General features: G+C 42.4%; 1 protein-coding gene across 1 annotated transcript in view; it reads right to left on the reverse strand.

Annotated features, from left to right (window-relative positions):
* Positions 1-15789, reverse strand: part of LOC120054941 (carboxyl-terminal PDZ ligand of neuronal nitric oxide synthase protein-like) — a 201103-nt gene that overhangs the window by 74685 nt on the left and 110629 nt on the right. The window contains exon 5 of the mRNA XM_039002707.1: positions 6672-6780. Coding sequence (XP_038858635.1) covers positions 6672-6780 — 109 coding nt within the window. The remainder of the gene's footprint in view (positions 1-6671; positions 6781-15789) is intronic.

Genomic DNA, 15789 nt, shown 5'->3' on the forward strand with positions numbered 1-15789 from the left:
TTTAAGTCACCCTTTCAAGCGAGCCAGCTAATACAAATTATTTGTTATTATGGAATATTCCAAATAGAGCTATAGACCCAGCCTGACATTGGCAATTAGCTAATTGATACTTTTATTTCAGTATAGAGTCAATTGAAGGGACTGTGTTTCATGAGGCCATTAGAAAACTTACTGACTGAGAGGAGGTATGCATAAAATATTTATAATAAATGATGTCTTCATTTTGGCAGATTAACTGTTTTTTTCTCCTTCTTCTCTGGAACCAGTCAGGCAACAACCCATAGTGTACTGCCCAGCCGCTAGGGAGTTGGACTTGTGGGCGGTTCGAATTCTGGGCCAGGCGCTGGAAAGAAATGGGCGGAATTGATCTCACAACTGGAGGGCTGCTGGGTTCATATCCTCAAAACATTCCCTTACCGTTGGGCCCTTGAGCAAGGTCCTTAACCCCACAACATGCTCTCCATCCAGGGGCGCTGCGCTGTAGCTTGAACCTGTGCCAGACTCAACTGTATGTGTGAGGTGTGCTGTTTGGGGGGGTTGAGAACGAAGCAGAAGACACATTTTTGTTGTTCTCTATAACTAATGGACAAATATGTATTGTATTGAAGTCAGCCAGAGTTGACATGGGCCATCTTTCAAACAAAGAGATCTCTGAGGTCTCTCTGCTGGCCACCAGTGCATATTTCCAAACTATGCTTGCATATAATGACAATACATTCTAAAAACTATGCTGGTATTATTAGTCCATTATTGAATTGTTTATGAAATTATATTCTTAGCTAAATATGTTACTATTTATTAATAGTATCCATAAAAAATGGCAACATTCAGTGTTCTACATGGAACCCTTTTTGGTTCTATAAGGATTTTATTTTTTGGAAGAGTGTAGCCCAGATTAAGGACTAGCAGCACTAACATTGTTAGCACCATTTGCCTTGTTAGCCATTAACCCAGATTAAGTACCAGCAGTACTACCATCGTTAGCATCGTTAGAGTTGTAAACCCAGATAAAGGACCAGCAATAGAACAGCCCCCTAATGTTAGTGTGTCATAATGACTCTCTCGGTCTCTCTAACTGCCAAGCCTTTGTTCTGAGTCAAGGTGTTTCCCTCCAATTCAGCCTGCATATTACCAGCCATTATGGCTCAACAGTTTCTCAGACAGTCATTAAAACAGACAGGGCTGGGGTGCAACTGTGACTGCTCTGAACAATGGCAAGGGGAATGACTAAGAGGATGTCTTTGAAGATGAATTATCAGATTCATTAATTTGGAAAATGTAGCCAGATTGGTGAGTATTTGCATGGTCAAATAATGTTAGCCACCTGCTGGCTCAGTCTCCTGGGTGATGGATGCCCAAAGCTATGCCACTTGGCCCATGCCAGGGCCCTGTATCTGAGACTGGTAGAGTGGCAACTGGCAATGGATAGGAAGGACACACACAAGTCAGTCTCCCATTAGTCCAGGCCTCTGGTCTCTAACGGGTTCTCCCTGCAGGTCTCCCCCTCGTTTAACTGTCTGTGATGGAGATAGCCTCATTAATTACTCTGCCTTAAACTGTCCACAGGAGGACAGCTTGAGAGGAGGGAGGAATTTATTTGTATTTATTAAAATGTATTTAAAAAGAGAAATCCCATTGAGACCAAGGCCTCTTTTACAAGGGAGCCCTGCACACAATCATACAAATTCAAAATATTTACAATTCCAATGCAATAAAGCATTTATGAAAAGTAACTTACAAAACACGATCATGAAAAACAAACATTCCTCAATAAAATAAGTAATCAACCAGCTGTCTGAACTGCCCTAGCGGCACCAAAATATCCAACTTTAGAGGGTCCGGGAGAATGGAGGGAGAGGGAGGAATAGAGAGAGAGACAATAACAGAAAAAGGGATAGGGATCAGTGTTGCCAACTAATTTTCAGGGGAAGTTGCTAGGGGCAGGTCGATTTGTTGCTAAAAGTAGCTAAATTACATTGTGATGTCATTGCGTGATGACGTCAATACCTAATAACGTAAAACTGCGTCATTACATAGAATACACAATAACGTTTCTCAAATTGACTGGCCATCTCGGTGAAAAATATGATTTGACATTTGTTAGTTTAGATTTGTTTGTTTTTTATCACATATTTTTATTTGTAAAAGTAAGATAAACACAACACATTTTATATGATTAGATATTTTAATTTTTTTTAAACACAACACATTGAATTATTGAACATTTACACATTACACATTATTGAACAATTACATTTTTTAAATTTTCTTTTTAACTAGTAAACCTACACATTCTGAACAATTATAGTTTGAAGCAGTGTATTGGTAGTTAGTTAACATGCTACCTAACTGATCAACAATTATAGGTACAAGCTAATAACAAGGTATATATGCTATCTTATTGAACAAGCAACTTAACCCAAATAATGATGTGTGCACTAAGCATCTCTCTCCAGGTTGTTGTGCTGCTTGGCTGGCTAGCTGCTCAATGGTTTCCTCCAGATATTGCCACCGTTCTCATTGACACTGCAGTGCACACTGTCACCATCAGCTGTGTGTCTCCGCCAGTTCCAGAAAGTCCACTCCTTGCATACGTACTGTAAATATGATGAATCATAGATTGGCAAGGAAATCCTCTTCATCTTCACTGTCCAACTGCATTGTCATGGAGCTGGAACCAGCAGAAGAGGATGGAGCGGCCTTAAAGCTGTATGCTGCTGTGGTGCCAAACTGCTGCAGAACTTCACTTGGTCGTTTATGCTGGTAACAGGTTTCACCAGCCAGCTTCAGTCCATACTGAACCAGGAGTATGGAGTTGAGAGTGTGCAGTGACATTCTATTTCTTAACTTTGACTTGACCACACTCATTTGGCTGAACAGCCGTTCAACCTCCGCATTTGAGTGTGGCAAGGAGAGGGCAGCAAGTGCAGCTTTGCACAGTTCTTCAAATGGATTTGACCTGGAAGAGTCCGTGTAGTCACACACTTCACTCCAAAACTCGACTGTATTTTCAGTTGAGTCCCACCTAAACAGATGGATGTTTCTCCATTGGGAAACAATTGTATCAATTGTTTAGGGCTGGTACCCCAGTAGCTCAGCTACTTTAATAATTTCAGTGGTGCCTTTATTGTGCTTTAGCGTTTCCTTAACCCTGAACAAGGCCATGTTTCGCAAGACTTCTAGGTTGTCTAGGAGCCTTGCTTGCAGCTCCTTGCTTAAAGCAACAATGTAGTTGATGCACTGTCTCCGAATGACCTTTTCATCCTCTGGCGCAAGACTGAGTTGGTACACCGTGCTCTCGAAAAGGTACCCAAGGTATGGTGATGGACTGAGATGTCCATCAATGGCATCCTTCAGGACATACATTTTTGCCATAGGGTTGACTACTCTGCTGCAAATTGATGTTAAGAGGTGTACCAGATTGTCAAAAAGTTTGACAGGATCTGTTTGCTCTCCCTCAAATGACTTCACTGCAACTTGTACGTCAGACAGGGTTGATTTCAAGAATGTCAGGTAGACATAGTCGGTCTTGTCCATGTACATGCGTGGAGCACATCCGCCATGTATCAATGCTCACTGGCCTTGGTCAACTCAAAGTGGAGCTTCAGTTCTTCCCACTGGCTCAATATAGGAGTTACCGCAGGTTCAATTGATAGCCAACGTGTGGCACACACTTTGCTGATCCGCAGGAGTTTCTGGCCACAATTAATGGTGGCATACAATGCTTTGTACGCCTCGTGCCGTTCTGGGGAAATCAAAAACCAGTTGTAGGTTTTCCTGATTAAGTACTCAACGCTCCTAGGGATGGTTTCTTTGGATGCTGCACTGACAGCCAATTGTAAAAAATGGCACACACAGCGGATGAGTACCAAATTGGGCAATGCACATTCTTCCTTTAAAATCTTGTGCACCCCGTTGTGCACCCCAGTCATCACGGACGCATTATCAGTGCCAATACCCTGAAGATTCTCTTTTTTAAGGTTACACTTCTCAAGAAACTCAACTACCGCCTTTGCTATTGATCTGGCATTGCCCCGCTCCAATTCAACCAGCCCGAGAAATATGGACACAGCGGTTATTTTTTTAGCACTGAAATACTGAATCACCACACCCAGGTATTTTGTGACACTGACATCAATGGACTCATCCAAAAGGAGACTGAACTTCTCATCCCCCACATCTGATGTTACACTTTTGAGAAAATAAGGAGCCAGTATTCCCCTAATCATTTCTGTGCACTTGGTGCGGTGCATTTGGAAGTTTGTTGCTGCCACAAAATCTGAAAAGGCAGCTTTGCAAGCCATACCTAAATGGTTGCATGCTAGCAGCGAACAATGCTCCGCAATGGCCATTGCCATAGTAGCTTCTGCGCTTTTGCAGTTATCCACTTTCTTAACCAACTGTGGTAATGTAGACTGCGTTGTGGGTTGTACGGTTTTGATTTATTTATATGCTTTGCTGTAGCACAATGTTTTTTGATGTCATACATTTTTGCAAGCATATCTGATTTGAAGTACGCACAGTGCCCGACAATCAGCCCCAATTACTGGCTTCAGCCACAATTTAAATTCAGGTATAGACTCCCACTCTTTTGTGTACAATTTTGATTGAGACATGCTAATTGATGTTGTAAGTTCTGTTCAAGATCAAACATTCGTGACCAACTATATTCATTGGGGTTGTCTCGTCGAACGCATACTACTGCTGCTGCAGTTAGCCAACAATGATTTGCAATTTGCTGAAATTGCTGCTGGCCTGCTACTGCCTGTGCACAAGCTGAGCGCCTGCTGCTGACGTCACTCACAATGCACTTTTGCAGCCAGGCACGTGTGTTGTGACTAAGTGTGTGACAGAGATTTTTTTGGTTGTTGTGTCATTTAGAGGGAAAATGTGTGCATTTTAGCGTTTGAGTCACTTTTCAAAAGTTGCTAAATGTTCCAAATACATTTTTAAAAGTGTCTAAATTTGTTGCTAGGTGCTGATTGAAATACGAAGTTGCCAGGGTTGTCCGAAAAGTTGCTAAATCTAGCAACAAAATTGCTAAGTTGGCATCACTGATACGGATAGAGAGAGAGAGAGATATCTTAATGGGCTAACTGGACCAAACGTGGAGAGGTGTGTCTGTGTGCAATGGTAATGGAAATTCTCTAAGGATTTACAGGTTCACAATCTCAATGTTCTACCATGCTGTTTGACTTGTGGTGTCTGGCCTTTTTCACTGTTGATCTGTGAATTCCTTTAAAACCTCTTGAAGCTAGGGGGCAGAATTTTTATGTTTGGAAAAATAACGTTCCCATTGTAAGCTGCCTATTTCTCAGGTCCAGATGCTAGAATATGCCTATAATTGACAGAGTAGGATAGAAAACACTCTAAAGTTTCCAAAACTGTCAAAATATTGTCTGTGAGTATAACAGAACTGATTTTGCAGGTGAAAACCTGAGAAAATCCAACCCGGAAGTGACTTCTATTTTGAAAAATCCCTGTTCCATTGCTTGCCTATCCTCCATTTAAAGGGATATCAACCAGATTCATTTTCCTGTGGCTTCCTCAGGGTGTGACCAGTCTTTAGACATAGTTTCAAGCTTTACTTTTGAAAAATGAGCGAGATTTATCAAAACACGTCAGTGGATAGACAGATGTCCCTCCATTAGTTCCTGCGCGCGACACAGGTTGCTCGACATTTTCTTTCTCTCCAGTATTGAATAGTATACAGTCCGGTTGAAATATTATTGATTATTGATGTTAAAAACAACCTGAGGATTGATTATTAAAAACGTTTGACATGTTTCTACGACCTTTACGGATACTATATGGAATTTTCGTCAAGCCTTGATGACTTGCCTAAGGCTGTGGAATACTGAACATAACGTGCCAAACAAATGGAGGTATTTTGATATAAAAAAAATCTTTATCGAACAAAAGGAACATTTATTGTGTAACTGGGAGTCTCGTGAGTGCAAACATACGAAGATCATCAAAGGTAAGCGATTCATTTTATTGCTTTTCTGGCTTTCGTGACCAATCTACATGGCTGCTAAGTGTTCTTAATGTTTTGTCGATAAACTCACAAACGCTTGGATTGCTTTCGCTGTAAAGCATATTTTCAAAATCTGACACGATAGGTGGATTAACAACAAGCTAAGCTGTGTTTTGGTATATTTCACTTGTGATTTCATGAAAATATTTTATAAAAAAAAAAAAAAATGTAATTTGGCGCTCTGCAATTCAGCGGTTGTTTACGAAAATGATCCCGCTAAAGGGATCCGTGCGTCAAGAGACAAATAACTTGAAACCAAAAGAACTCCCTATTCTCTCTGTCTCTAATACGAGCAGGTCTTGTTGAGGTAGAATACAGTACAGCCATGGGCCTATAACACTTCATCACTGTGAATATCAGTGTAAAGGCTGTGAGTGTGTGTGTGTGTGTGTGTGTGTGTGTGTGTGCACATGCTTGGCATAGTTGATAGGGGGGGCAACGAGTGAAAGTGTGTGAGAGCGTGTGTGTGTGTGTGAGAGGGTAAGATAGAGTGAGTGTAAATGTGTGAATTCCTTTGCTACATTTAGCACACATTACTGGACTTTGCTTAGTAATGTCAATGGGACTGTGGATAACCTTACCCTGCAAGAGAGGCGAGAGAGAGCAAAAGAGAAAGTGTGTTTAGGTTTCTCACCTTCTTCTTGGACTTGAAGACGTTACAACGGAAGATGTTACTCTGTCCGTCTCTGGCGATGTAGCTGAAGATCTTCAGGTCCTGGGAGTCATGAGACACATAGAAAATCCTACAGGACAGAAACAGAGGAAATAGATACACAACCAAAAGTAACCATAGAGGAGGGACACTCAGGGCTGAACAATAACTCAATCTGTTTGTGTAACTCAACCTCTCACGCAAACATCTGATTAACGTCAATGGATGACAGCTGACTAATTAAAAACAGAACTACTATGCCAAAAAGAAGTGTACTATATTGTTTTGTATTGAGACTATAGGGCGTTTACATCATGGCATGTATTTGTCTTATTCAACAAAGCTAGCCCAGTCAAAGAATGCCTTTCTCTGCTTTGAGGTTCCTATTAAACTCTGTGTAACACTGACCCATAACGCTGTCGTGTAAACCATAATTCAAGCGGAAAATTGTTCTAATTGCTCTTGAAATGCTAGATGTCAATAAGCTCCGAGGTAGGAGACATCACACACACATTATTACACATTATCACACAAGAACACACACACACACTCACACAAACACCCCTAAAAGACAAATCAGAGGACAGCTACTGCGGTGAGAGAAAATAAACACAACCTTTAATTAAGAACTGTGTGTGTGTGCGTGTGTGTCACGCCAGGGGCCTAGCTGACGTCCAATGACCTCTTGGTAGCTGCAGTGCGTTATGTCCCTGCCTACTCTACGCTATGAGGTTCTTCACACTTACCTTCTCGCAAAAATATCCTCCGCTACACACACACGGCAGGGTAGCCTAGTGGTTAGGGGGCGGCAGGGTGGCCTAGTGGTTAGGGGGCGGCAGGGTGGCCTAGTGGTTAGGGCATTGGACTAGTAACCGAAAGGTTGCAAGATCAAATCCCTGAGCTGACAAGGTAAAAATCTGTCGTTCTGCCCCTGAACAAGGCAGTTAACCCATTGTTCCTGGGCCGTCATTGAAAGTAAGAATTTGTTCTTAACTGACTTGCCTAGTTAAATAAAAATACACTGAGTGTACAAAACATTAGGAACACCTTCCTAATATTGAGTTGCACCCCCTTCTGCCCTCAGAACAGCCTCAATTCATCGGGGCATGGATTCTACAAGGTGTTGAAAGCGTTCAAGAGATGTTGACCCCCATGCTTCCCACAGTTGTGTCAAGTTGGCTGGATGTCCTTTGGGTGGTGGACCATTCTAAACATGAGAAACTGGTGTGTGTGAAAAACCCAGCAGCGTTGCAGTCCTTCACAAACTCAAACCGGTGCACCTGGCACCTAATACAATTCCCCGTTCAAAGGCACTTAAATCTTTTGTGATGCCCATTCACCCTCTGAATGGCACACATACACAATACATGTCTTAACAGTCTCAAGGCTTAAAAATCTTTCTTTAACCTGTCTCCTCCCCTTCATATACACTGATTGAAGTGACATCAATAAGGGATCATAGCTTTCACCTGGATTCACCTGGTCAGTCTATGTCAGGGAAAGAGCAGGTGTTCCTAATGTTTTGTACACTCAATTTAAACTTGCGAACTTGTCACTTCTCCACCGCTATCTCCGGAGGTAGAGCACGACACTCTCTCGACAGTTGCTAAGCAGGATAGTGTAAACAGAATTGTCTGAGAGCCAACACTCTTTCAGTACATTTAAAAAGAATAGCAGAGTAATGTTTTTGAAACAGCTGAAACGTACAGACATTTTCCTTATTTTTGAGACTTGCTTTATTGAGTTTTTACCTGAAACTGTAGTAACAGCCTGTTACATTCTGAAATTGTCACCGTAGCTTTAAATCTTGACAGTGATTTTTTTTGTTTTTGCTTCACTGCACTGAGCCACTGATGTCCAGGCAAGATGCAACTCCCCTGGGAATGATCAACATTTTCAGTCGCAATTTGCTTTATATAATTACTTCCATCATTGTCTTGCATCAGATAGTGTGTCGATTCCGCCTCGTATCTCGCAAAGGGTAATGGGATAGACCAAAAGTAGTCATGCTACAATAGGCTGCCATAACATTCAAAAATAGAACCTTTTTTATTTCTATTTAACCTTTATTTTAACAGGGAAGACATATTGAGACCTAGGTCCCATTTCCAAATAATAATTATACAAATAATTGTATAATACAATATACACTGAACAAAAATAAATGTAACATGCAACAACTTCAATGATTTTACTGAGTGACAGTTCATATGAGGAAATCAGTCCATTTAAATCAATTCATTAGGCCATAATCTATGGATTTTACATGACTGGGAATACAGATGTGCATCTATTTGTCACAGATACCTTAAAAAAAGGTAGAGGCCACTCAGTACCTGGTGTGACCACCATTTGCCTCATGCAGTGTGAAATCCTGTTTCTGAGCTCTACGGACAATTCCTTCCACCTCATTGCTTGGTTTTTGCTCTGACATGCACTGTCAACTGTGGGACCTTCTATCGACAGGTGTATGCCTTACCAAATAATTTCCAATCAATTGAATTTACCTCAGGTGGACTCCAGTCAAGTTGTAGAAATTTCTCAAGGATGATTAATGGAAACAGGATGCACCTGAGCTTAATTTCGAGTCTCATAGCAAAGGGTCTGAATACTTATGTAAATAAGGTACAAAAAAAAACTTGTAAAAAAACTTTCGCTTTGTCATAATGGGGTATTGTGTGTAGATTGATGAGGAAAACAATTAATTTAATCAATTTTAGAACGTAACAAAATGTGGAAAAAGTCAAGGGGTCTGAATACTTTCCGAATGCACTGTATGGTGTCATTTCATGGGCTCTGAATAATACGGAGTGTTGCTGGCCTTTTACTTCACACATTCCATTGGCGCCCAAATCATATCATATGCTCTTACTGCATTACAGAAAACTCGCTAACCAAACAACAATGCAGGGCATGCTCACTGAATTAATGGCAACTACACTTTTTTTTAAATTTATTTTTTAAGTGTCTTAGATTTTTCCCAGACCTCAAAAGCCATCCCCTGATGTCGTGTAAGAATTGTTGTGAACACATAAAATCTAATTGTTGTTTTTCTACTCAAAAAGTGTACAAAAAAATGGGTAAACCAGAAAAAAATGGGGGAAATCCAAAAACCTGGAAACGGAATTTGGAAAGAAAACAGAAGTAGGCAAAACATTGTAATTGAAAGTCCCAACGTTTTTTTCTGTGCATGACTGCACTTTAGAGTGTGTGTCATCCTGCAACACACCATTTTAGGGGAAGTTGAGGTCAGGTCCAATATTGACTATGCACCCAAGAGGGAAAGAGGTTGGGCCATCCTAGAAATGTTTTAGTGAAATATAATATATACAATTTAGCAGACTTCCACAGTCATGCGTGAATAGATTTTTACGTAAGGGTGGTCCCGGGAATCAAACCCAATATCCTGGCATTGCAATGCTCTACCAAGGTTATAAATTATTTGTGAAGCCTCAACTTAATATGATTTATAAGGCCTTTATTAAGGGGTGCTTATGCCACCCTTTATAAAGAACAGGTTTATGTCATATTTGACATGGTGGATGGTTATATGTCACACAGTTATGCCACATTTATGAACCCTTTATAAAGCATGACATACGTTATAGATAATTTGTAACACATAGTTTGTGCTTACTGACTAGCTAGTGGCTACTGTGATATGTATGGTCAATTTGAGCAGTGGACCAAGAATGTCGTGTTGCCAGCCACAATGAAAAGTAAGGCAAGGATGTAATGTGAATTGAAAAGTAGAAATCTCCTCAGACTCTCCTTCATCTCTCGTAGTGGGAGTAGGGCCTATGCCCCGCCATGCCCATGGTGATGTAGGTAGATGGTGTGGTGATTAGCACAGAGAGTGTGACAAAGACAGGGAGGATACACACACACACACATTTTGATCTTGCGACATCACCAGGCAGGTTATAAGTTAATAGACCAATAACAAAGAGAGTTTCAAACCGCTCTGCCTGCCAATAACAGCTCATTTTTAGGCTACATATCCCTCCCATTAGGCTCATCCAATTAGGCCCCTCAGACCACTCCCAGACAGCTAGTGAAATTCTTGCTTGAGAAATTCCTCTTTGCTAAAGAGCAATTTGTTTCTTTCTGAGCATTTTAATTTAAAAACAATCACAGCAACGTACTTAATTGTTACCCAGAATTGATTTGATATTAAGATTTAAACAGCTGCATTGGACCTTTAAAGATAAAAGTGTTCATTATCTGTCTTCTTCAGCTGATCTGATACACATCGATCTCCCGCCAAGACACTGGCTTTCATGTAGAGGTGGAAAGGAGAGGGAGGATATCGACTGCCAAAAAGTGCCTGCCCAGAAGCTTTAAGGAAGGTGGGTTATCTGCTGCCAGAAAATGTGAGCTCGCTGTTCTGAGAAATCTCCGGGATCAATTTAAACGACAGACAGATACATGTACATCAACACCAAACAACAGATATATCAACACTGTGCCAAACTCTGCCTCAAAAACCTCTATAGTCTATACACCAATACCAACAGCAGCAGATGGATCTAGATTTAACACCTGTCACCAGACAAAGGAACACTAGATATGTCTATATAAAGCATAGAAAGACACCAGCCTTACTGTGTGTGTGTGTGTGTGTGTGTGTGTGTGTGTGTTAGATAGGGATGCACTGGAGCCTGACAGGTAAATTAAAACTTCAGTGTCTCAGTGGGGTGTGTATCAACAAGAGAGATGGAGGGAGAGAGGGTGGGAGGGAAGATGAGATGGAAGGAGAGAGAACATTGGACAGGGTACTCCCCTGTCCACCTAATGAAAGCAGTCATTGTCTTCAACCCCCCCCTCCCCCCCCTACACACACACCTTAAAAACATTTAGTAATCAGTTCAAGGCCCTTTTAACTTTGAAACCTTCTTTGCTTGACCCAGCGCTTTGTAGAGGATGAAAAAAATACAATTTGCTGAGGCAACATCACTTTTAATACACATACGCACGCACATGCACGCACACGCACACACCCTCACACACGCGCATATACAAACACACACACCACTTTTAATACCGTGATAGCCCAGTATGAGACAGGTTGATATGTCACAGTAATTTATGTGATGTGTTTTAGCTTGGCTTTGTTTACTCTGATTAATATCTGCTATGAAATATGCTGCCGATATATCAGATGCTAAGAGGCCACAGCATTCTGTCATCACACACATACACACACTCACACACACACCCACGCATGCTCTGAGAGAAATAAAGGAGAGAGAGCGAAAGAGAGAGTAAGAAAAATACAGTAAGTTAGTGATGACATTTGATCAATATTTTCCCATCTATCCTGCCAGATATCAAATCAAATCAAGCTTTATTTAGAAACTGAAATGTTTTTGTCCATTGTGTATTTCCGTTTGCTGAATATTTAGATTAAGCCTGGAATAAAAGAAAAAGGGCTACCTACAGTATAATTCAATGATAAACATATTTAGCTTCTATGTGGTAAATGGTATGTGTGTAAATAGATTGTGTACAGTGCCTTGCAAAAGTATTCATCCCCTTGGCGTTTTTCCTATTTTGCTGCATTACAACCTGTAATTAAAATGTATTTTTATTTGGATTTCATGTAATGGACATACACAAATAGTACAAATTGGTGAACTAAAATAAAAAAAAAGACTTGTTTTGAAAAATTTGAAGAAGAAAAAATTTAAAAAACTAAAACAGCAAAGTGGTGCGTGCATATGTATTCACCCCTTTGCTATGAAGCCCCTAAATAAGATCTGGTGCAACCAATTACCTTTAGAAGTCACATAATTAGTTAAATAAAGTCCACCTGTGTGCAATCTAAGTGTTCCATGATCTCAGTATATATACACCTGTTCCCGAAAGACCCCAGAGTCTGCATCACCACTAAGTGTCACGGCCGTTTAAAGGAGTGGACCAAGGCGCAGCGTTTTGAGCGTACATACTTATTTATTTACCAAACAATAAATATCAAAACGACACGTGAAGCCAACGTAGTGCATCCAGGCAACTAACAAGGACAGACGGGCGAACCTGGAGGGAGGAGACGGAGAGACAGCCTGGTCCTCGGAGGAGGCACAGGATAGACCGGGCCGTGGAGGCGCACTGGAGGTCTCACAACCCGTCCTGGCTGGATGGTGATTTTACCCCAGCACTTGCGGGCGCAGGCACAGGACGCACTGGGCTGTGCAGACACACGGGAGACACAGTGCGCAGAGCCGACGCAGGATATCCTGGCCCGAGGAGACGCACTGGCTGTCTGGAGAGCAGGTCTGGCACCAACCGCCCTGGCTGGATCCTCACTCTAGCCTGGCAGAGGCGGGGAGCTGGGATGTAGCCCGCACCGGGCTAAGAGCGCGTACTGGGAACACCGTACGCTCCACCACATAAACCGGTGCCTGACCAATACGACGCCCGCCATGGTAAGCACGGGGAGTTGGCTCAGGTCTCCTACCTGACTCAGCCACACTCCCCATGTGCCCCCCCCCCCCCCCCCCCCCCCAAAATGTTTTTGGGGCTGCCTCTCGGGCTTCCTTGCCAGCCGTGTTCCCTCGTAACGCCGGTTCCCTTTCCCTGCCGCCTCCGCTCTCCTGGCTGCCTCCACCTGTTCCCATGGGAGGCGATCCCTACCAGCCAGGATCTCCTCCCATGTGTAGGATCCCTTACCGTCTAGAATGTCCTCCCATGTCCATGAGTCCAGATTGCACTGCTCCTGGTTCCCACGCTGCTTGGTCCTTTTTTGGTGGGTAGTTCTGTCTATGGTTAGTTGCCTGTGTCAGCACTATTATTATATAGCTTCACGTTCGTTTTGTTGTTTTTGTATAGTTCGTTCAGTGTTCTTTCTTCATTAAAGAAGATGTCGTCAAATCACGCTGCGCTTTGGTCTCATCACTATAACGAATGTGACACTAAGCAAGTGGCACCACCAAGCAAGCGGCACCATGAAGACCAAGGAGCTCTCCAAACAGGTCAGAGACAAAGTTGTGGAGAAGTATAGATCAGGCTTGGGTTATAAAAAAATATCCGAAACTTTGAACATCCCACGGAGCATAATTAAATCCATTATTAAAAAATGGAAAGAATATGGCACCACAACAAACCTGCTAAGAGAGGGCCACCCACCAAAACTCATGGACCAGGCAAGGAGGGCATTACTCAGAGAGGCAACAAAGAGACCAAAGATAACCCTGAAGGAGATGCAAAGCTCCACTGCGGAGATTGGAGTATCTGTCCATAGGACCACTTTAAGCCGCACACTCCACAGAGCTGGGCTGTACGGAAGAGTGGCCAGAAAAAAGCCATTGCTTAAAGAAAAAAATAAGCAAACACATTTGGTGTTGACAAAAAGGCATGTGGGAGACTCTCCAAACATATGGAAGAAGGTACTCTGGTCAGATTAGACTAAAATGTTGCTTTTTAGCCATCAAGGAAAATGCCATGTCTGTCGCAAACCTAACACCTTTAACCACCTCGAGAACACCCTCCCTGCCGATGGAAAAACATCCCCACAGCATGATGCTGCCACCACCGTGCTTCACTGTGGGTATGTTTTTCCTTCGGCAGGGACTGGGAAATGGGTCAGAATTGAAGGAATGATGGATGGAGCTAAATACAGGGAAATTGAGGGAAACTTGTTTCAGTCTTCCAGAGATTTGAGACTGGGACAGAGATTCACCTTCCAGCAGGACAATGACCCTAAGCATACTGCTAAAGCAACACTCGAGTGGTTTAAGGGGAAACATTTAAATGTCTTGGAATGGCCTAGTCAAAGCCCAGACCTCAATCCAATTGAGAATATGTGGTATGACTTAAATATTTCTGTACATCAGCGGAACCCATCCAACTTGAAGGAGCTGAAGCAATTTTTCCTTGAAGAATGGGAAAAAATCCCATTGGCTAGATGTACCAAGCTTATAGAGACATACCCCAAGAGGCTTGCGGCTGTAATTGGTGCAACAGGTGGCTCTATAAAGTATTGACTTGGGGGGGGGGGGGGGGGGGGGTGAATAGTTATGCATGCTCAAGTTGATTTTTTTGGGTGTTATTTCTTGTTTGTTTCACAATAAAAAATATTTTGCATCTTAAAAGTGGTAGGCATGTTGTGTAAATCAAATGATACAAACCCCCCAAAAATCTAATTTAATTCCAGGTTGTAAGGCAACAAAATAGGAAAAATGCCAAGGGGTGTGAATACTTTCACAAGCCACTGTATAGGCTTGTCTCCCACATGAATCTTCTCTTTGTGCCAGACTGGGTTCAAATAGCTTCTGTTGAATTTTTCTGTATATACACTGCTCAAAAAAATAAAGGGAACACTAAAATAACACATCCTAGATCTGAATGAATGAAACATTCTTATTAAATACTTTTTTCTTTACATAGTTGAATGTGCTGACTACAAAATCACACAAAAATTATCAATGGAAATCAAATTTATCAACCCATGGAGGTCTGGATTTGGAGTCACACTCAAAATTAAAGTGGAAAACCACACTACAGGCTGATCCAACTTTGATGTAATGTCCTTAAAACAAGTCAAAATGAGGCTCAGTAGTGTATGTGGCCTCCACGTGCCTGTATGACCTCCCTACAACGCCTGGGCATGCTCCTGATGAGGTGGCGGATGGTCTCCTGAGGGATCTCCTCCCAGACCTGGACTAAAGCATCCGCCAACTCCTGGACAGTCTGTGGTGCAACGTGGCGTTGGTGGATGGAGCGAGACATGTTGTCCCAGATGTGCTCAATTGGATTCAGGTCTGGGGAACGGGCGGGCCAGTCCATAGCATCAATGCCTTCCTCTTGCAGGAGCTGCTGACACACTCCAGCCACATGAGGTCTAGCATTGTCTTGCATTAGAAAGAACCCAGGGCCAACCGCACCAGCATATGGTCTCACAAAGGGGTCTGAGGATCTCATCTCGGTACCTAATGGCAGTCAGGCTACCTCTGGCGAGCACATGGAGGGCTGTTCGGCCCCCCAAAGAAATGCCACCCCACACCATGACTGACCCACCGCCAAACCGGTCATGCTGGAGGATGTTGCAGGCAGCAGAACGTTCTCCACGGCGTCTCCAGACTCTGTCACGTCTGTCACATGT

This window comes from Salvelinus namaycush, chromosome 10 (assembly GCF_016432855.1).
Source record: "Salvelinus namaycush isolate Seneca chromosome 10, SaNama_1.0, whole genome shotgun sequence".
Classification (NCBI taxonomy): Eukaryota; Metazoa; Chordata; class Actinopteri; order Salmoniformes; family Salmonidae; genus Salvelinus; species Salvelinus namaycush.